The sequence below is a fragment of the Equus quagga genome, chromosome 14, assembly GCF_021613505.1.
Source record: "Equus quagga isolate Etosha38 chromosome 14, UCLA_HA_Equagga_1.0, whole genome shotgun sequence".
NCBI classification, from domain to species: domain Eukaryota; kingdom Metazoa; phylum Chordata; class Mammalia; order Perissodactyla; family Equidae; genus Equus; species Equus quagga.
The window spans coordinates 73753664-73777126 of NC_060280.1; the positions used below are offsets into that span (position 1 = coordinate 73753664).

The window sequence follows — 23463 nt, forward strand, 5'->3', positions numbered from 1 at the left end:
CAATGGCCAGGGGGCCTGAGACTCCTGCTGCTTTGAATGGGTCTCTATCCCTCAGCTCCTCTTGAGAGGAGTCTGGGGTGTAGGAAGGAGGGTTTTGTTTCAACCCAGAGAGCTTTGGTTAATGGAAATTCATTATTTCCATTAAATGCCCACTCTTGGAGCTTCTCTCAGCTCATCCCATCCTCACTCCCCCAGCCAGGAATTCATACCCCCCCTACCCTCTCGGGATCCTGAATGCTGTGTCTCTGCCACCCTCACCTCCCAGCAGTGTGCGTGGACATGCACACACACACGCACTCACACGCATGTATGCACACTCACACCAGAAGGAAGGCAGGAAAGTCTTGTTCAGGCAAATGTCTAAATTTCCATTTCCCCACTGCAGCTCCCAGTCCGGGCACTGTTTAGCTCCTCCTGTTGTCATGTCACTAGTTAATTACATTCTTTACTGAGGTGCAAATGTGTTTTTACAGGGAGACTAAGATGGTGTTAACTAGGAAGGAACTGTGAATGTTAAGGATGCATTTTCCTCTCATGTAGGGCTGGGGCTCTTGGCTGGAGATGCTCCCTGACGCTGCCCTGAAAATGCAGCCCGGGCCTGGAGCAGCCCCCCCGCCCCCATCCCATGGCTGTGCCATCCTGGCCCCAAGCACAGCCTCATGGAGTCAAGACAGCAACTCGACCCACAAGGAGAAATTAATGTGAATGTTTGGGAAGTGTCAGGCCAGGCCTTATAATAGTGCTGCCACCAACCTCGACTTCTGCACACCTTGGTCCATCTCAAATATTGAGAAACAAAATTAATTCACTTTAATCTAAAAATAAATAGAGAAGCAGTACAGCCAAAGCCACCTTTAGGCCAAGGCTGTCCTTCCCTGGTAATTTCAGCTTCAGATTTGTTGCTCTCCTGCATCTTGCTCCCCGCTGCCAGCAGGCACCCTTCCCTCCACCCCATCCATATCTCTCCAGACTCCCAGCTAAAGCCTGCCCCTAGGAAGGGATCTGGAACTCATCCGCACACCTGACATGGTTGCAACTGCAACCCTCTCTGAGTTCCATGCAGTTTGAAACAAGAAGCCAGCTGTGGCCTACCCAGGGCCTGAAAATCACTGAGACCTGCCACATTGCGGGGGAGAGAGGGCCGTGTATACGCCTGTTGTCAGGGAGCTGGACAGGTGACAACAGTGCACTTCCAGCTCTGACAAAGGTTTGGGCTCTAAATTGGCTCGGTGGGCCTGAGTGGCCACACGAGGACAGAGGGGTGAAAGGTAAATATGGGGGCCAGGTCTGTAGAGCAAATGAAATAGATCCCTGATTGGCAGCCCAGGGAGGAGGGGCCAGGGCGCAGAGCCGGCATCCCCTTGTTCTTGATCACTCCTCCTCAGCCTTCCCTTCTGAGAGCTGCTCTGCCCTTTTTCACAGGTGATTTGGCTCTAGCTGACAGGAAGAATTTCTGGCCCAGCTGGAAGTGAGAAGAGGGAGTGAGTCTCTGAGGGCCATCCTAGAGGCCGCCAGCATCACCCGGACAGTAAGAAATGCTTCTCCGTGCCTTCACACGTACTTAAACCCTCCAGGCAGGTTATCTTTCTTCTGAAAACCTCGAGAAGCAGCCCATAACCTTAGCCTATGCTTAGCATATCCAACCTTAGTAAGCATATCACTGTATTATTTTCTCGTGTCTTTCCCCCTTAGCTCCTTGAGGACAGGACGAGACCTGTGCCTTATCTCTGGATAGCTCTCTTTTCTTCTACTTATTCTGTGAACAATAAACTGTGGTTGATGCAGATGGATGGGCTGTTGCTTACATCCACGATGACGAGAACATTTGTACAACCCTCTGGAGCAAGCTCATCGCCTAAGGGTTACAGGGCTGTTTGTTAAAAATGCAGTTCCTGGACCTCCCACTGGAGTCTGATTCCATGAGTCCTGGTCAAGACCAGGAATCTGCACCCCAAGTGTTTCGAAGAACACAGAGGAAACTGCGCCCCAGGGGTTTCTGATGAACTCTGAGAAATACTGCTTTAGAATGTATACTGCATTTTGAATAGAGAATCTCATTTAATCCTCTTATCAGATAGGGTTTTTAAATCCCTTTAAGTAACTTCATGATCTCAAAGACCTGAATACCAGTATAGACAGGGATTTAGAAATCTAGTTATCTAAAATAACCCTTTTTCTTTCCAGTTTGCCATGATAAGGGCCTGGATCTATTATGGTGAGATTGGGCCCCATCTCCAAAGGACCCTGCCCAGGATTTTCTAAGTTTCCCTGATGTCTTAGGGCCACCATGACCTTACAGTTCATCAGCCTTCATTTTTAGGGGCAGGAATCTTTGCCAAATTCCTCACAAAAGCTGGTTTCCCTGGAGAGAGGAAGAGGGATGGAGCTAACCAGAAAGGTGACTGCTCCTGGGCCCAGCTCCCAAGCAGGTAGTTAGTAAATTTGCGAATATTCAAGGGGACCACATGTCTCCGAGTGGCCAAACTGGCCAGCCATGCTGCCCTGCTACCTCTGCCTTCTGCCCGTTTGGGGAGCTCTGTGTTTTAGGTGCATTAAGCAGTGGGGAGCATGCTAGAGCATGCTGTGGCTCCTGAGAACCAGAAAAAAGAGCATATCTAGGGGGGTCAAGGCTTCACCCCAACTGTGGGTTGGGTGATGCCCATTCCAGGGACAAGTTGATAATCTTTTCGACAATCTTTGGAGCCCATGTGCACACTGATGTCAAAGAGAGTTCACTGCAGACAAGGCTGTGGTGAAGGCTTGAAGATGATGGTGGGATGGTAAAAAAAGAGTGAGAAAGGACAGGGGCGGAGTCTCCTGGTGAGCCATGGTGGATAGGTGTTGTTGCCCAAGTCCAGTGGCCTGCTCTGGGACTAGCAATTGAACTGCGCTTCTTCCTGCTGAACTACCCAGCAGAGTCCTCTCTCTCTCCAGGGTGAGGCTGCAGATGCCGGAGTCCAAGCAGGCTACATGGTGCCTGGGAGAATGGAGGTACCCCCTGTCCCCCCAACATGGTAGATTATGGGAAAGGAAGGAAATGGGTTGACGGATGGCTAACTCCTGCTGTGGGCTGTGTCTTTCTGTAGAACGGAAGGCTTCTATGGATGAGATAGAGGGGACCTCAGCTATCACACCGACCTCCTCTCTCTCCCCCAACACACACACACAGATACACCCACTGACCACTGAACTATCTTGCCAAGTGAGTGCCAGTCTGGTCTGTTCTGGGGACTAAATACAGTTGACACTGTTGCTCGGATGGGTGCAATTGGCAAGGACGATTTTTGCAGCTAATGCTGGAAGTGTGGCAATCAGAGAAGCCGCCAGCTGTCTCACTTAAATTCTTAGCTCTCTCGCTCTCTTTTTTTTAAATCGTTTTGCTTACATAATCCACCCCCTTTTTATTTTCTAATTCTCTCCTTGCAAAACTGGCACCAGAGGGGAAGGGCTGGGGTGGAGGGGGTAGCAATTACACATCAGTTTGGGGAGCATTTACATTTCGCAATTACAATTTAAAAATAAGCCTCCTTAATGATCTCCACGTGTCAGCGACAAACCCTAACTGACATACATACTCTCCTGGGCCTGCCTGCCTCCCGCTGAAGTCAGAGGCTCAGTAGAGGCAGAGGTACCTGGGGAGACGTAGGGAGAGGCCGGGGTAGCATCTAAGGGGCAGCAAGAGCAGTCAGTGTGCCCTTGAGGTTGGTGGAGGACAGGTATGGAGCTGAGCACCTAGAAACCAAGAACTCCGCACCCCAGCTTCTCTCCTCCTCCCTGTATTCGTGCTCCGTCCTGGCCCGTCTCCCTCCAGCCCTGACACAGTAGGGCTCGGTGTCCCCCCGGAGGCAACGTCAGTGCTCAGAGCTGTGAGGAAGGGAGCCTCAACTGCTGATATCCCTCCAGGTGGGAGTTTTCAGAGTCCTGTTGGGCGAATGTAAATCCTCGTCCCCAAGAGCCAGCTAGCGTACCTGGATGCTGGTGGACTGGGGAGAGGAGCTGGTTCCACACGCGGGGCGCAGGAAGGGAACCGGATTGTTGCATCCCAGTTTGGGAAAGACGCTTCTCCTGTTAAAATTATTTGACACATATTTATAGAAGCCCTCTGATTCCTTGGGCAGGGACTTTGGAACCAGATCAATCCAGAATCAGAGTCTAGCTCTGCCATTTGCTGGCTGTGGGATTTGGGGCAAGTTAAGTAACTTAAGTTTTCTAACCATCATTGCCTTGATGCAATTGGGATAACATATTTACCTTACAAGGCTTCTGCGAGGATTAAATGAGATAATATACTAGAAAGCACATCACACAATGTCTGGCACATGGTAAATGCTCAGTAAACATCAGTTCCTCTCCAAGCTCCTCCCCAGTGGCCCAGACATGCTTCCTCCTGCTCATATCAAAACTGCTTCCTTCCAGCTACTGTGGACACTAAGGAAGCACGATCTGGTCTGATTTCTCCAGGTTTCTCCTCAAAGTCAAGCTATTTGCACCCTGAGCAGCCTCTCCATCCCCCTCACACACACACACACACACACACACATACACACCACCTCCCCATAGGATTCTCTGTGGGGCCTTGGCATTAGGCCTCCGTTCCAGCCTTTGACTTCCTCAGGGCATCCTTCCTGACTCTGGCTTTGAACAAGCCCAGTTCTTGCTTTTCTAGACACTAATTCAGTGGAGTGACTTTTTATATGGCCCCACATATGTTCTTCACCTGTGAAATGAGGGAGGTGGACCAGGAGCTCTCTGAGGTGCCTTTCAGCCTTGACACCTGTAATTCTTACATTGTCCTCCCCACTTGGCTTAGCCCCACCAGGTATTTGTGTGTGAAGCTTTCATCTCCCGAGCAGCTTCATCTAGGCCAGTCTTTGGACTGACCACTCACAGAGAAGAACTTACATTTGTTATTTGAAATATACGGAAAATAGCTCTTACCTACGGAAAAAGAGATACACATCTTGCAAAATTCTGAGTCAGGGAAGACGGTCCAGGAGCAGGACATTTGGTGTAGTGAATGCAGAGAACACAGGCAGTGACCGCATTTTATTGGTTTGAATGTTTCATTGAACACAGTTAAATATGATGTTTTAAATACTGTGCTAAAAACTTACTTTGTTAACCTAGGTTATATAATGGATAACTTTCCAAGTTAAAGTAAATAGATCTACTCCATTATTTTGAACTGCTGCATGGTATTCTCTTATATATAGGTATTTCATTATTTATTTTGGTTACTTTTTAAATTAGAAGTAAAGTATGTATGTGAAGAGAAAGAACACAGTGTAAAAGATATAAAATAAAATAAAAAGTGTCCCTTCTCTCCCCCACCTCTGCCCACAAGGTTATGATCCAAGTCAACCACATTGAATAATCTCTGATGTTAGTTATTTGGTGGCCAATGTCTATTATCTTTTGTAGTATACTTAAGTTCCTCTTTCTTAATTTATGCATTTATCTATTAACTCCCTGCTATGGGAGCGGGGGAAATTAGCACACATTCTCCCCTTTCAATTTGTATAAGTTTGATAATTTTTATCAAACTATATTAGATATTATCTATTTTAATATGTAGTATTATATAAAATATAATATATATTATATGGTATATATTATATAGCACATAGTGTTACACATAATCATACTATATATTATATATTACTTAGTATACTAGTAGTATATTTACTCTCTTTAGGATAAAATTTAGAAGATTTATATTCTGTTATATAACTGTACTTACCTCTGCATTCTGAATATAGGTTGATTATAAGATGGAAACATTCAACCACAGAACTAAACAGTGTGATCTGGCCATGTCATTACATGTCGTTACAACTTGGCTGCTGCCCAGACCCTTCCGAGCCTCCAGGGGTAACGGGCTGCCCTCCTCCCCTCCAGCTGTCTTCCCTCCCCTTGAGTCACACAGGGCTGCTGTCTGTCTTGTGACTATGTGGTTCTCCTCCTCCAACTTCGTTGTTTTGTTGGAATACCACCTCTAGTTATTTCTTATATTGGTGGGAAGGAAATAAACTGAGTTCTTCCATGTTCAAAACAGACTTTGTCTTCAGACTTGATTGGGAATCTGATGGAGCTCAGAATCCGAGTTCAAAAGCTTTTTCTCTGAGATCTTGAAGACATTCTCCCCCATCCTCTTATTTCCAATCTTGCAATGAGAATTTATGGAAACTTTTAGTTTTCTTTTATTTTTAAGTTCTGGAATTTCACCACTATTGTTGAGGCTTGAGGTTTGATTGCTCCTTTTTTTTTTTTTCATTACTCATACTCAGCCCTTGGGATCCCTTTAAATCTGAAGTCACCTGTCTTGCTTCAGCTCAGGAAAATTTTTATTTCATCATTTGTTTACTCTGCTCAATTGTCTCTGTTTTCTTCTTCTGGAACTTCCACTGCCAGCACAGGGCCTGGCACATAGTAGCTGCTCAGTAAATGATTGCTGACTCTGTTACTTGGGACCTGGATTCTAGTTAGGTCCCCATCTCCTGCTTGCTGCATGGCCTTGGACAGGTTTTCTCATTTGAACAGGGAAGAAGTCAGACCTCAGAACCGCTCAGGATGCTTCCACTCTGCCAGTCTTCTGGCAATCGGCTCCAGAGCCTTGAGTCCCCACTACTCCCGGGTTTGGGGAAGAAGCTGAGGAGTGAGAAGTGAGGGCAAAGCTGAGGTCTAGCTGTCAGGCAGCCAGAGCTGCCAGCCTCCCGCTACGCACAGTTCCCTGCACCCTCCATCTCTTCAGCGTCCCCTGAATGTCCCCCTTGGGGACCTCTCTCCTCGACCTTTCCAATCATTCTTAAATTGGCCTCCTTTCCTCTTCATCTCCCTCTGCCCAGCTCCCCTGCTCTCCACACTTTCTCAGCTCCCATGCACACACAGCTTCTGATGGTGGAATAGTCCCTGACCACAGCGAGTGCCTCGTTAAGTGAGATCTTTTTTTCACTTTTATGAATTCCAGGACAACGAGACAGCAGACTTCTCCCCCCAAAGCTGCAGAGCAGATGAGATGCTCTGACCTGAGACAGCCAGGCCCTAAGAAGAAAAGAAAGATCAGAGAGGCCTGCTGATAGCAGGGATCTGCCCCAAACTTAGGCCACCTTGTGCCCTTGTCGGGGGCAGCTTGGATGAGAATTCCCATTTCCTCTCCTTCCACATCCCAGAGACGAGCTCTGGGAACAGACACCACACATGCAGCTCCCCTGCCTGCCCAGACCAGTCTGCTCTGGACAGACCTCTAGATCTGGGAGTCAAGATGCTTTGCTCCTTTTCCCTGAGCGGGCCAGACACTGGAAGATCCAGATTAACAAGTGCTCAGATCCCAGAAGATCATTCTCTGTTCTAAGTCAGAGTATCCTAATTGGTTCCTGAGGGCCAGAGTCCACTGTGCAAAATTGTCTTCTCCTCCTCTTCCTCCACCCCATGGTCCTTGTTCTGCCATGAGAAGTGGGGTCCATCTAACTGGAGAAAGAAGAGGGGACAGTTAAGACACAACCTTGAACTTCAAGTCCACAAAAATTGTGTACTGAAGGCAGGACTCTTTCTTTCCACTGAGACCACAATGATAGGAAAGGAGTTGTCATCACAAAAGGCAGAATTAAGGTTCGATGGGCATGGTAATTTTCGGAGAGGCTGCTAGTATTCGAAGATTCTGCTGCAAATATGAAACACTTCTACTTGGTGCCTGAGTGCAGCAGCAGGGGCCAGCATATGACTAAAGGTTTCCCTGTTAGAAGCCAGAAAACTGCAGACCACTTTCCAAGCCTGGGGTTGAAGGGGATGGGGCTTGGCAGGGGACAGCCGGAGTCAGTGGGAGGTAGAGCACAGGTCGTCTGCACTTCTGTTTAATTGCTGCTGCTTCGGAGGCTGTGGGGAATAACTCTGCTGCCAGCCTGCCAAGATGCCTTCTCTGGTCACCCCTTCAGACTGCTGCCTGGAGTCTCTCTGGGCTGAGAGAGGAGGGAGAAACCTCTGAAAGGAAAGTGAACAGGAAGGCGCTTCTGCAGGCAGATAAAGATAGGACTCAGGGAGATATGACAAGAGATGGGACGCCCCCTAAGGATGGGGTACCCCAACTTGAAAAAACAAATACTGCTCAACTGGACAGGCTTTTCAAAGATAGAGCCAGGTGCCTTTTGGCCTGTGAGTCATGGGCATATTTCCCTCCAGAACAGGGACTTCTTTGCAGCTGTGGGTGGTCCCTGGGTGGGGTGGGGAAAGAAGGCCAAGCGGAGACAATCACAGAGAGCAGGCTGACTGCACGCTCCCTTCCACCCCACCCCACCTGCGCTGCAGCAGGACCTCCCCGCAGGAAGGAGACACTGACGGAGTCCCGGTCCATGTGAGTCAGAGCCCTGGCCCTGAGCTGCAGAGTGTGGGGTCAGGGTGCAGGCAGCCCCGCTTTCACACAGCACGAGTTCCCAGAGTTCTACAATTAGACAGCCGAAACACATGATCGAATGCCCACGTACACATCGCCTCTTAGAGGCAGTCTTCGACCATTTATTTGTCACTGCATATTCGTTCCTTCATTTTGTTCTTTCCCTTCATAACTGAACCCACAGTCCAGCGAGTCTACGATTCAGACCCAAGGTCTGCCTCTTCCAGCACGCTTAATGTTTCCGTCTTTGTCTCCGCCGTGTTCTGTTTATGAGACCCCTACTTCTTATCGCTGGTATCAGCACTCTCAGTTCTCCATCTTCCACTCACTTCTATGAAATAATAAGAGCAAAATGCAATAAAATATTCAAATAAATCCGTACACACACTGCCGTCCAAAGATGACAGAGCCGACAGAAGTGAACTGTCGCTGTTTAAGCAGTCCCACCACACAAAGTGTGTGTTCCTGAGCTGACGTACAAACCCCAAATTTGGCATGCAGAAGGCCTATAGGCGTGTTGATATAAGATAATTCTTGGAAATTCGGGGCGTGTGAAAGTCGGTATTGGATGACTGTGCTGGGCGGCCCAACCAAAGTTAGCTGCTTGTTTTCATCATCAGCGTTGGCTTTCTGTACTTCTCCCATTCCTAGGGGTCTCTCCCTCCTCTGGTGTTTCCTGCCTCCACGCTCAGACTTCTAGGTTAAACATTTAGCCTCTGAAATCAGACCATGCATCACATTTGGAAACTTTCTTAACCTCTCTAAGCTTCACTTTTCGCATTGGTGAATGGGGACAGCCATCATGCCTCATCATGGGACACCATATGATTGCTGACAAAAATAAACAAGGTTATCTGCATAAGAAGCTTAGCACCATGCCTGGTGCATGGTTAGAGCTCAATAAATGGCAGTGGTTACTACTTCTATGTTATCACCTCGCCTCTGTAAAAATTTGCTCCAAAGAAACAAACTCATTCTCACTGAGGTGTAAATGACTGATGGGACCTGAACAGTTATCCTTCCAAGATTTATTTGTTTGTTTTACATTTTAACAGTAAGACAAAGAAATTAAGCTGTAACTGTATATATATTCAGGCTCCATACAGAGGTAGACTTTGTGAAATCATATTGCATAGGCTTTTTTTCCCCCCTGGAGGGAAAATGCAAGGAAAAGCCATGATCTTGTCTACTGGGGTGCATTGGGTTCAATGGGCGAGATGGAACACGTGGATGGGAAGCAGATTTTCATAGCGTAGGAACACACACAGCGATCATTCACACTCCTGTGTCCTACTTCTGCCTGATGGCCAGGCTCTGAGTGAGAGGACAGTCCTGGAGCGGAAAGTGAGAATAGGCTTCATGGAAGAGTAGGGTTTGGAGCAAAGTTTTGATGAAGGAAAGGGTACAGTAGTGTGATCCAGAAAGGCCTTGCTGGCAGATGAGAAGCACAGCAAAAGGCATGGAGGAAAACTTTTTTGTAAGGTGATAGAGGGCATGTCATCTGGGGCTTGGGTCCGGGTAGCCAAGCCCAGGAATGGATTCACTGCCCAGTGTCACATCCTCTCACATGGCAGCCACCATCCTCCCTTCCTCAGGGCTGCCTTTCCTAACAGATCAGGAACACAGAACCAGTGTACTTGCTCTCGTTCCAAACAGCAGTGAGGACCAAAGGTTAGGGGGCCTGGCTGGACATCCTTTCCTCTCCCAAGCTGACCCCAGTGCTGCAGACTCTGCCTGGTTTCCCCTCCTTTTTCTCACAAGCTCACCTGGGCCACCACAAAGGCCCAGGGGAAGGACATTTGTTGTCTGCGTAAGGAAGTAGCAGGGATGAGTGGCTTTTCAATGAGAAACTGAGCCCAGAGGACCACTTGCTTCCACAGCCCTGACTCTTGACCATTTTTTTCTGGAAGCAATTTTTTAAATATGGAACCAGGTATCATCCAGGCAGAGGATATGGTACAGTCTTTCTCAGAGAGAAAAGGGGCCTGGCTGACCCTCTTAGGATCCCCTGCTTCCAGGAGAATCTGGGAGCATGGTGGGTGACAGACTGCATAGGCATCAGGGTCCCTTACCTCTGAGGACTCCCCCTACCCCAGTCCAGTCCTGCTGCTCCCGGCACTCCCTGCCCTCCCCTCACATGGCCCTTCATTTCTTCCTCCTTTCCTTGTCTTCCCAGCTCCCTGCATGCCTGCCTCAGAGAAGAGAAAGATTTATGGAAGGGAGGAGGCAGGCAGGGCAGCCGGGAGGTGGCTGCCTTACTCCTTGCAGAACAGAAGCACTCCTTCCATCTGGGATCCCCAGCGTCTGGGCTGTTTGTCTGTCTCTGTTGAGTTGTGGGCCTCAGGGGCCTGGCCTGGGTTGTTTTCTCAGCTTGGTTCCTGAGCAGTGGCTGCTGTCAGCTCTCGACAAATAATAATAAACCTGGGAATCAGATTTGTCTAGGGGGATTTCAGTCCCTGGGTTCGTTTTTAGATTTATTTCTCCGTGTGTGTGTGCAGACAAGAGAGCACGTGATGGTGTCTTGGGGGAGCAGGCCGGGGCTCCCAGGGCCCTGGCAATCCACCCTAACTACACCCTGGAAGAGCTGCAGGGCCCTCCTCTGCCCCTGGTCACTGGGCTGCCTGGATGCTTGAAAGAAAAGAAAAAGAACTGAACAAAAGGCCTCAAGCTCTCTACTTTCCCTGTTCCTCCCTGCCTCTCCCGCTCAGGCTGTTGGGATAGAGATGCAGGGGCTGGAGATGAAAAAGAGAGGTCAGAATCCCATCTCCAGTTGAGAGTTGTCTGAGGGATGGGTGGGAACCTGGCTACAGGCCTGGGGAGAGGGAATGACCCAAACCTTCCCATGGACTCCACCCCAGGCAGCAGCCATGCATCCCGGCCTCCATTCCTGGGATGCAGCAACAGGGGAGGGGTGTCCTGGAGAGGGAAAAATGTTCTAAGTCAAGCACCTTTGGCTAGAGCAGGACCCAGTTGTGGGTGAGTGTGAAATTTAGGACCAGACTAATGGTGCGCCTCTGGAGCAGAGCAGCACCCACTTTTCAGCAGTGGGAGGTCAATGCTGCCATCACCCTGCCCCTAGGCAGGCGAAGGTGCACATCACTTCTCTGTGAGAGGATGCAAGCTCTGTGCTTACCCTGAGAGCTTGCATGCATTCTTGCCCCCCTTTCTGTTTTTTGTTTTATTTTGTTTAAAAGAACCAAAGGGGGAAAAATTGCTAAGTTGTAAAGTGCTTAAAGAGGAGATGAGAATCTTCATCAAAATGCTAAAAGCTGGAGGGGGAGAGTAATGTGAAAACTCTTGCCTGCTATTTATGGGATTGATTCTCAGATCAAGAAGAAGCAAGCAGTTGGATGAAAGGAATTATTGTTAAGCTCCTCGGTAGGAAGATCTAATGGACAATTGCCGCTATCAGGGGGAATTAAATTGCTGTTTCAGTTTGTAAAATATATCAGCGGCTTTTTGAAGCCAGAAAAGGTGTGACAGCCAAGGTAGGGGAAGAGCGAGGGCTGCCACTTTTGGGCCCTGGTGCGAGAAGCAGGAGCCCGGCAGGAGAGAGGGCTGGGCCAAGCGGGAGCTGCTCTCCTGACTCTGTCCGACCCTGCTCCATTTTTTTGAAGCCAAATTGGAAAACAGCGAAACTGAGGAGTAAAGGAGGGTGAGCTGCAGCCCTGGAGCTCTGGGCCCTGATGTGCCGGGAACCCCCATGAATCAGAGCCCCACCGAAGTCAGCGCTAGGGCAAAACAGGGCTCCTCTCTAAGAAACTAGGTGGGGGGGGGGGGGGGGGGGGGGGGGGGGGGGGGGGGGGGGGGGTAAGGCGGGGGATGTGGGTCTGCGATCGCCAGCAGCCCCATTTACACCCAGGGTATAAGCCTTCCCCCCAGTAACCTGTGGACACAGAGGGATCCAGGGTCGATAATATGCCGCCTTCCTCCCAGAACTGGGTCTCTCGAGCAAGCTTTTGCTCATCTCTAGGCCCGGGTCAGGGAGTACATAAATGACCTGTTGACCCAGCTGCACAGGGGACATATTGTTATTCCAGAAAAGAGCAAACAGCAAAATGGCTTTGGGGGTGGGGAAAGGAGAGGAGGTGGAGGCCCCTGGCAGGAGGACCACGGGCCATCTGGAGGATGCCACACTCCTGGGATACAGAGCAGGAGGGTCTCTGGGTTCTCTGGTTTCACAGAAGGCTCTTACCCCTCCAAAGACCGTTTGCTCCACCTGGCAGGTAAGGGCTGAAGGGGGAGAGAGGTGGTGAGAGATTTTCCCATCTCTCAGGAAGTCAGAAGCCGGCAGTCCTAGTCAAAGCTCATGCTGACTTCCCCTCTGTCTCCACTCTGTCCCCCGGAGACCAGTGTCATGATAACAGGGCAGGAGCCAGCACCACCTCCCAGGTAGGCTTCTCAGAAAGGGAGCAAATGACAATTAGTGCAGAGAGCTGTGGGTGGCCAAGATAAGGTCTGAGTTGCCTGCTATCCTGGTTGTCATATCTGCTTCTTGCTGAAGTCAGTAGAAAATAATTTCCCACTGAGAGTTCCAAGCAGGAACCGAGAGGCACCAGGGAAGTGGCCCTCCTGGCTAGGACATTCAGCAAGGACTTGGGCTCTGTGCCAGGTTCAGTGTCCCCTGAGACCTGGGTAATGGTGGAGTGATGGCTTATTTTTTACCTCTTAGCCAGCCATCCTCAGGACATGCAGTGAGCAGGGGGTCTGATCCTGAGTGCAAATCCAGCTCAGATCCCCTCCCCAATCCTTCCTTCAGTAACACAGACACAATTACCCTCCCCGTGCCCATGCACCACTCTGAGCCTGGTCTTAGAATAGAGGACTTCCATTTGCCCCCAGCACCCTGCAGTCAGAAAGATGGGGGGAAGCAGCGTGTGCTAGGTCACAGCATTCCTGTCACCTCAGGCCCCTGAGCTTCCACCTGGCTCCAGAACACCTGGGAGAAAAGGGAAAGGTCCAGTGTCTGATGTGCTGTGAGGGGGGCCGGCTCCTGGTGAGGTGGGCCTCCATCACTCCTCAAGGAGCCTTCACTTCTCTCTCACTTTGAAACATCTCAGCCAGGCTGTCTCACATTTCAAAGCTTCCCTGCCCACAGGTGCATCCTCTCTGTCACCTCCATCCTTGCCGCTGTCCCCACAGTGGTCTCACCCTTGTCACCACCCAGTGCTGGCTGCACACCAAGGCGCAGGGACCATGGAGCTCCTCAGACACTCAGCTTTCAGCTTGAGATTTCTAGCCCTCACCAGGTTTTGTGAAGAGACCTGGGGGGTGTGTGTGTGTGTGTGTGTGTGTGCATGCATGCAGGCCCGCACGCCTGTGTTTCTTTAGATAAATCCACAGAGTCACATGAAATCAGTGACAGGTTGACACCGTTATTTCAAGATTCATCGCTGTGAGTTGCCAGCACAGGAGACCTAGCCAACTCCTTCCCACCAACAACACTTTTTTTCCAGGCATAATTTATAGCAGTGGGGTGAATTTGTTTCCAAAAGATGAATATCACACTATCAGCAACAGCTGCCTCTCATTTTTATTTGTTTTTAAATTTGACTCAAAGTCCAATTCTCTATACACATCCGAAACTGTAAATCCTAAGGCGACTGATTGCATGATTTAGTAAACAGGTTCTATTACATAATGCAATTAAAGGGGCTCCGCCGCGCCACCTACAGGCCGCTTCTGGGAAAGGAGCTGGGCCGGAGACTCATGTGGGACGAGGCTCTCCGCGGAAGGAAAATAAACGAGATTGCGGATTGCGCCAGGGTTGAGGCGGCCTCTCCGATGGGAGAAGTTGAAGCCAGCCAGGTTACTAATGCAGCCTTTTGGTCCCTCCTGCTGAGTTCATTGTGTTATTTTAGCCTCCTGCAAATCTGTCTAGACGTCAGAACCCAGGCCCGGGCAGCTGCTCAGAGTGGTGGCCTGCGGTGGGGAGTGGTAACGACCTGGGGGCTTCTGGGCCCGGGACTGGGGAGGGCTCCTGCCTCTCTGGCCTCAGGGCCCTCCTTCCCTCGCTCTCAAATGAGAAGTGAGGAAGGGAAGAGAGAGCTGGCTGGGCTTTGGAATGAAGCTACAATCCAACTATTTCCATTCCATTCAACAAAGCTTGTGTTGAGTGCTAACCATGGGCAAAGACTTCTGAATATTTTGGTGAAACCCCTCATTTTGCAGCCCGAGAGGGAAAGTGACTTGTACAGGCCACAGATAAGTGGCAGGGCTGGATGTGGAATCCAGACGTTTTGGTTCTAAGCACAGGCTCCGATCATGGGAGTTTACAGATGAGGAAACGGAGGCCCAGACAGGGGATGGGACTTCCTCAGCCTCTACTTGTAGCAAGGGAAAGAAAATAATGAAAATCCTGCTAGTGTGTGTCAGGGGACAGAGAAGAGCTCCCACAGGTCCTCAACAGGGTCTCTTAGCTGCCCTGGTGAAGAAGGAGGGAAGGAAGGAAAAATGGAAGGAGGGAAAGAAGGAGGGAAGGAGGGAAAGGAGGAGGGAAGGAGAGAAGAATGGAAGGAGGGAGGGAAGGAAGAAGGGAAGAAGGGAAGGAGGGAAGGAGGGAAGAATGGAAGGAAGAAGGGAAAGAAGGAGGGAAGAATGGAAGGAGGGACGGAAGAATGGAAGGAGGGACGGAAGGAAGGAGGGAAGAATGGAAGGAGGGAAGAAGGGAAGGAAGGAGGGAAGAATGGAAGGAGGGACGGAAGAATGGAAGGAGGGAAGAAGGGAAAGAAGGAGGGAAGAATGGAAGGAGGGAAGAAGGGAGGACGGGAAACTCAGGGCCGGTGCTCCCTCCCCCCATTCCTCTGCCCTAAACTACAACACTCTTCAGATGAATTAGGCTCTGGGGCCTCAAGGATTCTGGCTTCTCCAAAGAGCTTTTGTAAGAGGAGGGGACTTACTTCCCTGGAGACTGAGAGAGAAACTGGACCAGAAAGGGAGAGGGGAGGGATGGATGAGGAAAACAAAACCATCAGAGTCCAAGAGTGTGGAAATAGCCCCCAACCTTCTCCTGTGCCAACCATCGCCCAGTCTCCAGTCTGGGGCATCGGGAACAGTGGAGAAGTCAAGGGAAGTCCCTTCCTCCCCTCTGCTACCTCAGTACCAGATGCAGTGCAGTCTCAGCTAGGGTCAGGGGGCAAGAACAAATGCTGTCTGTCAGGCCAGCTGGCCACAGAGTTCCCAATTAGACCTTGTTTCTCATCCTTAAGGCCCTGAGCCCCCAACCCGGCACCCCAGCCCAATTACTGCTGGGCAGCATTAACCCCTTGGTGCCCCAGGCCGTTAATGGAATGTTAATTGGTCTAATGGGTTTCATGTCAACAAGTCCTAATGAGCTCCTTCCTAACGAGCTTGGTATTTTTTTCCTAAGCCTGTTTGTCAACACACTGTTGTGTGGGTTCCAGACTGCGGGCCTCCCCATGCTCTTGGGCTACCCCCTCCTCCTTCCTAAAGGGATGTCCTTTCATGCCCCCACCCACCCCAACGTGTGCACACTGCCTCATTCGGCTCCTGAGCTCTGTAAAGGGCATTTTTAGCTCCTTTTGATGATAATATCAGTAACGCAAATTATTTCTTCTTGGATATCTTTGTGGGGTTTGCATTTTGCATTAGGTTTGTTTCTTTACCCCTCCTAGCTGTCATATAATAAAGGTTTTCAGCATTAAAAACAATCTTTTGACGTGAGCCTCTTCTCCATGGGAAATGTCTCTGGTAAATTGTTCCTCGTGTGTCCTCCATCTGCAGTCTTGGCTGTGCTCCCTCGAGTGCCCTGGTGTCTGGTAACAGCGCTGGGGCCTCTGGACAGGGCGGAGCAGCCTCTCCGAGCCACTGACGAATGCTCAGACGCCCCGGCTGGGTTTCTGGAGCTCAGGCCTGCCGCTGGCCTCCCTACACCCAAAGACAGTGCAAAAAAGGGCAGGTTCTCCCAAAGGGCTGGGCACCTGGTAATTGCTCAGGGAGTTCTCCCTCCCCCCCCCCCCCCCCCCCCCAGTGTAGAATCTCCCACAAGAGAAGTCAGATCCCCACATTCCTCTCCAGGATGCTTCCACATGGCCTCTCAGCTCCCCAAACCTAGCTAGTGGGGTTCCCCAAGGATGGGGGTGTGCGTGTGTGGCTGGAGTGGTGTGAAGAAAAGAGCCAGCTTCCAGAGATGGGCACGGGGTCCCGCCAGTGTCAAGTCACCAGAGGCTTCTGTGCCTGAGTGAGCAGAGAAGAGAACTTAAGCCCCTGATGAAAAGGCCTCCTGTTCTCTTGCAGGAGAAGCCCCCAGAGGGCAATGGGGCAGTAGCCTAGTGGCCTGTGGTGACCCCAGTGAGGGGGCGGGGGAGGGGCAAAGGCCATCTGGTCCTCAGAAAATTGTTCCTGTGTCCTCTGGCGAGGCAGGTCTAGCCCCTGCTCCACAGCCCAGCGGGCTCTGAAGAGAAAAATCTCCTCTCAGCCTCGACGGTGGTTGTTTCTGGATGCAGAGTGCTCTTAACCATTCCTTCTTACCCTGGGCAGGGCAATCCTGGTGCTGTTGCAAACATTTCTAGGGACAGCGACTCTAAAATGACTCTACCTCCCAGTCATTGGACAGTCAACAAAAGAATGCAGATTAATGACTAATCTCTTTAGCCTAAATCCTTCTCAGTGAGCTTCCTTTTCTTTGCCTTCACTATGACTTTCTCATCTGTAGAATGAGGTTACCAGAACACCCAAACCTGAGGTTAAAGGGAACCAGTTGCCCCTAAGAGGAGAGAAAAGCGGCCCAGAGGGAGCTCCCAGCCCAGACTCTGCCCCCCAGCTCCCTCTTCTGGAGGCTGCTGGCACTGCAGTGCCACAGCGGCTCGCTTTTCTCTAGCCAAGGAGCCTCTAAGATCGGTGCTCCAGGGAAGGGGTCCTGATGGCAGGTCCGTAGGCCCCCACCAAAGTTACCTCACCTACCAGAGTTCCAGGAAAGGCTGAACCTAACACACTCCTGAAATATCCCTATTTCCTTTATTCCCTCAGGGTCCAAAAGAGAGATTCCACACTCATTTTAATATCTCCAAGGGCTTAATTCTGGAATCTTCTTTCTGATGTCTCAAAGAGTCTGTATCCTCTTTTTTTCTCTGGAACCCTCTTTGGTCTGCTCTTGCCTTCTTTGGATGTTTACTGCCACCCAGACAAACCCAGCCATGGAAATAGGCATTGGTCCCCTTCCTAAAGAGACTGGCTCCCTTCTGAGCCTCTTTGCAAAAGTAAAGGCTGGATCTTGGTGTCTAGCGTGTGGGGGACAGGGAGACCCTGAGTGACTTTGTTGCAAAGACATCCTGATGGCCCATCTTCCCCCAGCATAGTTTTTTGCATGTAGTTGATACTTGATAAACGTTCGTTGACCGAACACCTGAATTTCCAGTGGTCTCACATGTGCACTTAAGGTCAAAGCAGACCTGGGACTTCGGACACTCAGGTCAGGCCAGAGGTTCTATTTCTTCCTCTTCTTGAAAAAAAACTGAAACAACAACACACACATACTCACATACCCACACCCTCATAGGGCCCCGGAGACCAGCCTCTTTCCTTAGGCAGCTCCAAAACACCCTCAAATTCCCACAGAATTCAGGGCTGTGAACATTTTGGAGGACCCTAGGGAGGAGACGGGAGGGCATGAGGGGAAGAGAATGAAGCCTGAGAGCACCCTCAGGGAGACGGGAGGGAGGGTCTGAGTGCTGTGCTCACAGGCGCCCTCCACAGGAGCAGGAGAGTTCCTGCACTCCACAGAGGTCCCTGGGCATCTCAATGTCCCCAGTGGACAGGCCTGCACGGGGCAACTAGCCCACGGTTTCCAGCTCTAAATATTTCAGGACATTTTCTGTAACTAAACAGCTCTGGGCATTCTGTTTCCTTGGGTGGCACTGCCAGGTTGTCTCCACTTACTGCACCATGTTCTGGCTCAAGAAGAAAACTTGAGGGCCGGTGGGAGCAGCTCGCTTCCAGGTGATGGGGTAGCGGTGGTACAGTGGAGCAGACCAGGAACTGGGAATCGGAGATTGTGGTCTAATCCTTGCTTCACTATCGCTCCCCTACACATATGCACATCACTCCTCTTGGCCTGTGTCACCTCCTCTGTAAGAGGGGGGTGGACCATTCACCTATGACAGCTCTTCTGGACCCACATGCCTGTGATCTGTATTGAATGAAGGCTAAGGGAAGTCTTCTTCAAAGAATGTGCAGGCGCCTCCGTGTGCCCGTAGTAACAAGCACACACCTAGAAAGGGCTCACTCAGGCTCTCGGATGTTTCCCTGCCTTTTCCCTTCCAGGAAGATCTCCAAGTAGTCACCTGTGGGCTGCTTACCCCACACCCTGAGGAGGTGGACCAGCCCCCCACCTCCCTTTCCACTGCTAGGGGCTGTGGTAAGCTCACCGGGGAGGGCTTAGTCTGGAGTGTGGAGACCCCGAGGCCAGAGAGGTGGGAACTGGAACTGGAAAGGCGTAAAGTCTTCTGCCCTGAGAGTGTAGGTGGCTGTTCTAGAAGGCCTGGGAAAGGGAAAGCACCCTTGTCTTGTGGGGTGTCCACAAGATGGCCTCCAGTCCCCCTGTGCTGCCACCAGCCAAGGCCCCTCCCAACCTCCCCGCTGCCAGGCTGGAGCTGATGCTGAACAAAGTGTGGCTGGAGTGGACAGGTTGTTTTACCTATGATTTGAATCTTGTTCTTTCAAGTCAAAATAGCACAGCGTGCCCCTCCCCACCCAGGCCTCTCCTCTCGGCTCTCACGTGTTCCCCTGAAGGGCCTCCAGCCCCTGCTGTATCCAGTTAGTCCAGGTGGCCCAGCCTGAGAACATGTCCAGCCGGCTGGTCCCCAGGGCTCCCTGCGCTCAGCGTATTAACGGTGCGGCCCCCTTTCTCCTGCCACAGATCCTCGATGTGAATCAATCCCATGATGCAACATGCCTCCCCAGCCCCCGCTCTGACGATGATGGCCACGCAGAATGTCCCTCCCCCACCCTACCAGGACAGCCCGCAGGTGAGTGCCGACTGACCAGCCTGGGAAGGGGGTGCGGTGGCCTTCCCTGGGGCGGAGGGCAGGGCTAGGCCTCCCTCAGCTGTGTCCTGGCTTTCTCTGGGCTCTTCCCTATTGGGCCTGGGGATGCCTCTCTGGAAAGAGCCCAGAAAACACAGACCCCCAGAGGGAGTCATTGCATTTGACAAAACACCAGGTTGAGACCCTGCGTGGGTCACTCTGTTGCCAGCACCTCACACTGTTGCCTAGAGCACCTAGTCATGGTCCTGTTCACAGTCAGAGCAGACGTCAGACAAACGTCCTGCCCAAGCCCTTGCTCGGGGAGACCCAGGCACAGGTAAATCGAGGCTGCCTTTGATTGTTTTGGGAAACTTCTTAATTAGAGGTTCCTTTGTACCGACCCCCCTATTCACTGGTCACTGCACCATTACATCCGGTCCTTCTCTCCCTGCCTATTGGAGGAATCTCCAGTCTCTTCAGGGCTCTTCTCTGCTTCTCTCCAGAAAAAGGCCAGGACCCTTTCTCTACACCTTCCAACCCTTTCCCTCTGGGTCCCAGTTTCCGTCCCTCAGCTCAGACACAGCAACAGCAGCTCCCCCGCCAAGTTCTTCTGAGACTCCCACCTGGTTGCAACTCCTGCAGAAGGCACTGGCTTACCCCTGTCTCCCTATTATCTCTTCTCCTCCTCCTGGAGGCCTGGCCCAGCTTTTGTGGGTTGGGCTCCCACAGTCCTTGAGGTGATCACTTCTGCTCTTCGCTTCCCCCGTATGGGCCTCCCCTCCACACTAGGATCTTTTGAGTTAGTTATGTGGCTGTGCTTTCTCAGAAGGTTTCATTCTCCGGCTTTACCTTCACACACTCTTTTTTTCTCTACCCTGGTCTCCCAAGTCAATATTCATTCAATAATTATTTATTGAGCAACTATAATGTGAAATGCAGCCGGCTGAAATATTTATTCATGTAACGGTGTGCAGTGAGCGCCCCCGTGTGCCCGGCAGCCATCCTCAGTTTCTTCGGCAGCCTTCTCTGACGTGCCCTGCTCTCCCTGGCTCGTCAGCCTTTCAAATGCAGCCCTTCTCACCCACCACACGGAAGATCTATGCAGCATGACAGGGATATTAGGATGCAGGTGCGGGGTGGGCAGACTTTTGTTCACCTTAGGTCCTGTGGCCCTGACACCCCCAGCCTAGTGGGAGCATAGCAGCTCTCTCTGTCCTTATCCCTCCATGGAATTCACTCTTCACAGAGTATCTGGCATGCGGGCCACCACTGACTTCTCTCCCCTGAAAGTCCAGCAGCTCTGGTCATTCACTGACCTTTGAGCACGTGTCCATTTGTTCCCCCCTCCTGCTCTCACAGACCAACTCCATGTTCCCTCCTAGTCTCTCCCCAACCCAACCTCGTTATTTGGCAAACCCTCTGCCCACGTCAGTAGCTCCATGAATGACCAGGGTTGGGGCTTGGTGTTTATATAGGTCCTCTATTTGAAAGCTTCCAGGTGTCCAACACTATGTCAAGGCCCTTCCCTCTATAGTCCCAGGTCCCAGAGATGAAGTACAGACAGAGGCAGGGACTGGTGGAAACCTAGGAACCAAGGGGCCATAATGGGGGCAAGCATTGTCCTTCCTCAGTAGACACAGACCCATTTCCTTGTCTGCTCAGGCAGTGTCAGGGACCCCTGGGGTATTAATTAAGAGGCAGGAACTTTAGCTCCATTTCTTTTGTAGCTGGAGACTGCTCTTCAAGCTCCACAGTAGGAGTAGGGAACGCACATGGGGAAGCTTCCTGTATTTAGCAGGTGGTACGTGCGGAGGCCCACACCCTCATACCCAAGGCTCGGGGACAGACTCAGGGTAAGGCCAAGAGGTCAGAGAGCACAGCTGGTGGCCGCCACCTCCCTCCCTCCCACTCACCCCGTTTTGCCTGCCTGGGCAGCTGGGAGAAGTTTGGGTTTGGTGGGGATTAGCAGGAGAGCTGCAGTGAGGGCCTGTGTTGTCCAAGAATCCAGATCCGGGTGTAGTTAAGTAGAGGAGCCTAATTTAAGTCTCAGCACACAACTGAGAATTAATACATCCCAGCTGCTGAGGAAGGTGATGGCGATGGGGCTGCAGCCCTAAGGCGCTCAGCCCCCCGGAAGCCACCACTGAGCTGCTCTAGCATCTAGGGGGAGGAAGGGAGGCTCCAGTTCCCCGTCTAGGGCCTGGGAGCAGAAGCCTGACACAGGGACTATCCCAAGGCTCTCCTCTCTGAGGAGCCACCAGGACTTCACCAATGAAAATACTCACATTTACAGCAAAGGAATGATTTGTCCTGGAGAAGCTACACGTCTCTTTGTTGCCCCAGAGGTCCAGGAATGAAGTGTCTGAGAGGAAGTCTCAGTGTCCACAGTAAAGTGACCAGGCCAAGGTCTAGGGTATTTATGGCCTTGGCTAGGCCACGGCTAGATTGCCATGGGCCTTCCCTGAGCCCAGCTGGTTCCCAGTGAAACTGACCAGGATGGGAGCTCACGGGGAGGAGTTAGGGCAGCGATGGAATGGGTGGGATGGAGAAGGTCGGGGAGGTCCCCAGAACAAAGAGCTCTGACTCCTGGGGAGAAGCTCTTCTCTACAGAGAGGGCGAGACTTTGAGGCCAGGTGGCTCTCGGGGGGCCCTTTTCCCCACTCTTTGAGGCTCCTAGAAGTGGCTCCCACCTTGGAATGACTCTTCCGTGTGAGTTTTCTGCTGGGGAACTTGCTATGGACCTCCTGTCTTCTTCACTTTATGCTTTCAAGAGGCTGAGCCCAGGTCCTCAGAGGATGCCCTGCTCCATTGCCCTCATCATGCTCATTATCCTAGAGAGCCAGCTCCTCTCTGACACTCAGTGTCCTCAGGAAAGCCCGGCCTAAAAGGAACGTGGGTCAGGCACACAGGGGAATCACTTCCTAAATGGGGCTCTCTGGAAAGGATTCCCCACTTTCACCTCGTTCCTTCAGGTCTAATCTCATTACTTTTGGACCTGGTACGACTTGTTTCCTCAAGGCCTGGACAGCTGAGCACATCTCCATATCACCTCTTCAGAAACCCAGTTTCTTCCGCAGGCAAAAATGGACAGTCTGTGATACGAAGTCCCCCAAATGAGAAAGAAAGCGAGCAGCAGAGCCCTTCCTCTGAGACCTGTGCAGTCGTTTTAATAATGTTCCCGTTGTGCTAAGGGCTAGCAATACTGAGCATAATCTATTCAAATGCACAGGAGAATCTCACTTTGGAAAATTAGGAATCTGCATTAAAAAATTCCCAAGCCCCGGACCTTCTTTATAATAAATTAGAATTTTTTTTTTCAAGGCAAGTTCTTAAGTTGGCAATTTCATTTTTGAAGTTTGGGGAATAAAGTTATTAAAAATGAGGGAGGCTTTTTTTAATTCCCATTTTAGTAGAGAAGCGCTAATGGTTATGGCCCCATGCTATTTGGGCACAAGCCAAGTGGTATGATGGCCAAGCAGCTTCTGGCCCCTCGGTTCTGTTTCAACCCATCCTGGGGAAACTCCATGATTACTTGTAAGGATGTCACTCTGTGTTTATTGTGCACTAAAGATAGACCGTACGTTTAGAAAGTGCAAAAGCAACAACCCACTGAAACCCTTCTTGTGGCCTGCTTCCTCCTTCTGGTGGCTTCCTGTTAAATTCTGTCAGGGTCGCAGCACCCTCTGCTGTCTAACTACAGTACCTCAACTCCAGCCTGCCATAGCTGAGCCTTTGATCCAGACCCTCAGTTTATGCCCTGAGAGGGAGGGGCAAGTCACTGGGATCGTGGATCTGCAATGATTGTTTAATGAAAACATTATCTCCAGGGAGACCTGGATATGAACGAGGTGTGTGGTCCCTCCGTTCAATAGAGTATGTGAATTCCTATAACACCCTCCTTCCATTCTTCTACATCTCTGCCACAGCCTGGCCATCTGTCACTGGACTTTCACAACCCCCCACCTCATTGCCCCCACGCCCCCACTGATCCTAATGGAACTCTTGAATATGTTCTCTACTACATGTGTCACTCCAGTGTCTCTCCCAGAATTTCTGTGGTGACACAAGCACCTTCTCACTCCTTCTAGGCATATA

At 51.0% G+C, this 23463-nt stretch overlaps 1 protein-coding gene across 5 annotated transcripts in view; it reads left to right on the top strand.

The window, feature by feature from the left end:
• PKNOX2 (PBX/knotted 1 homeobox 2) overlaps positions 1 to 23463 on the top strand; it is a 253282-nt gene that overhangs the window by 156964 nt on the left and 72855 nt on the right. For 3 of the 5 annotated variants that reach the window (XM_046684526.1, XM_046684530.1, XM_046684527.1), the window contains exons 3-4: positions 1423 to 1574; positions 19263 to 19371. In XM_046684526.1, coding sequence (XP_046540482.1) covers positions 19285 to 19371 — 87 coding nt within the window. In that variant the 5' untranslated portion in view covers positions 1423 to 1574; positions 19263 to 19284. The remainder of the gene's footprint in view (positions 1 to 1422; positions 1575 to 19262; positions 19372 to 23463) is intronic. The other 2 variants (XM_046684528.1, XM_046684529.1) reach the window with 2 other exon arrangements.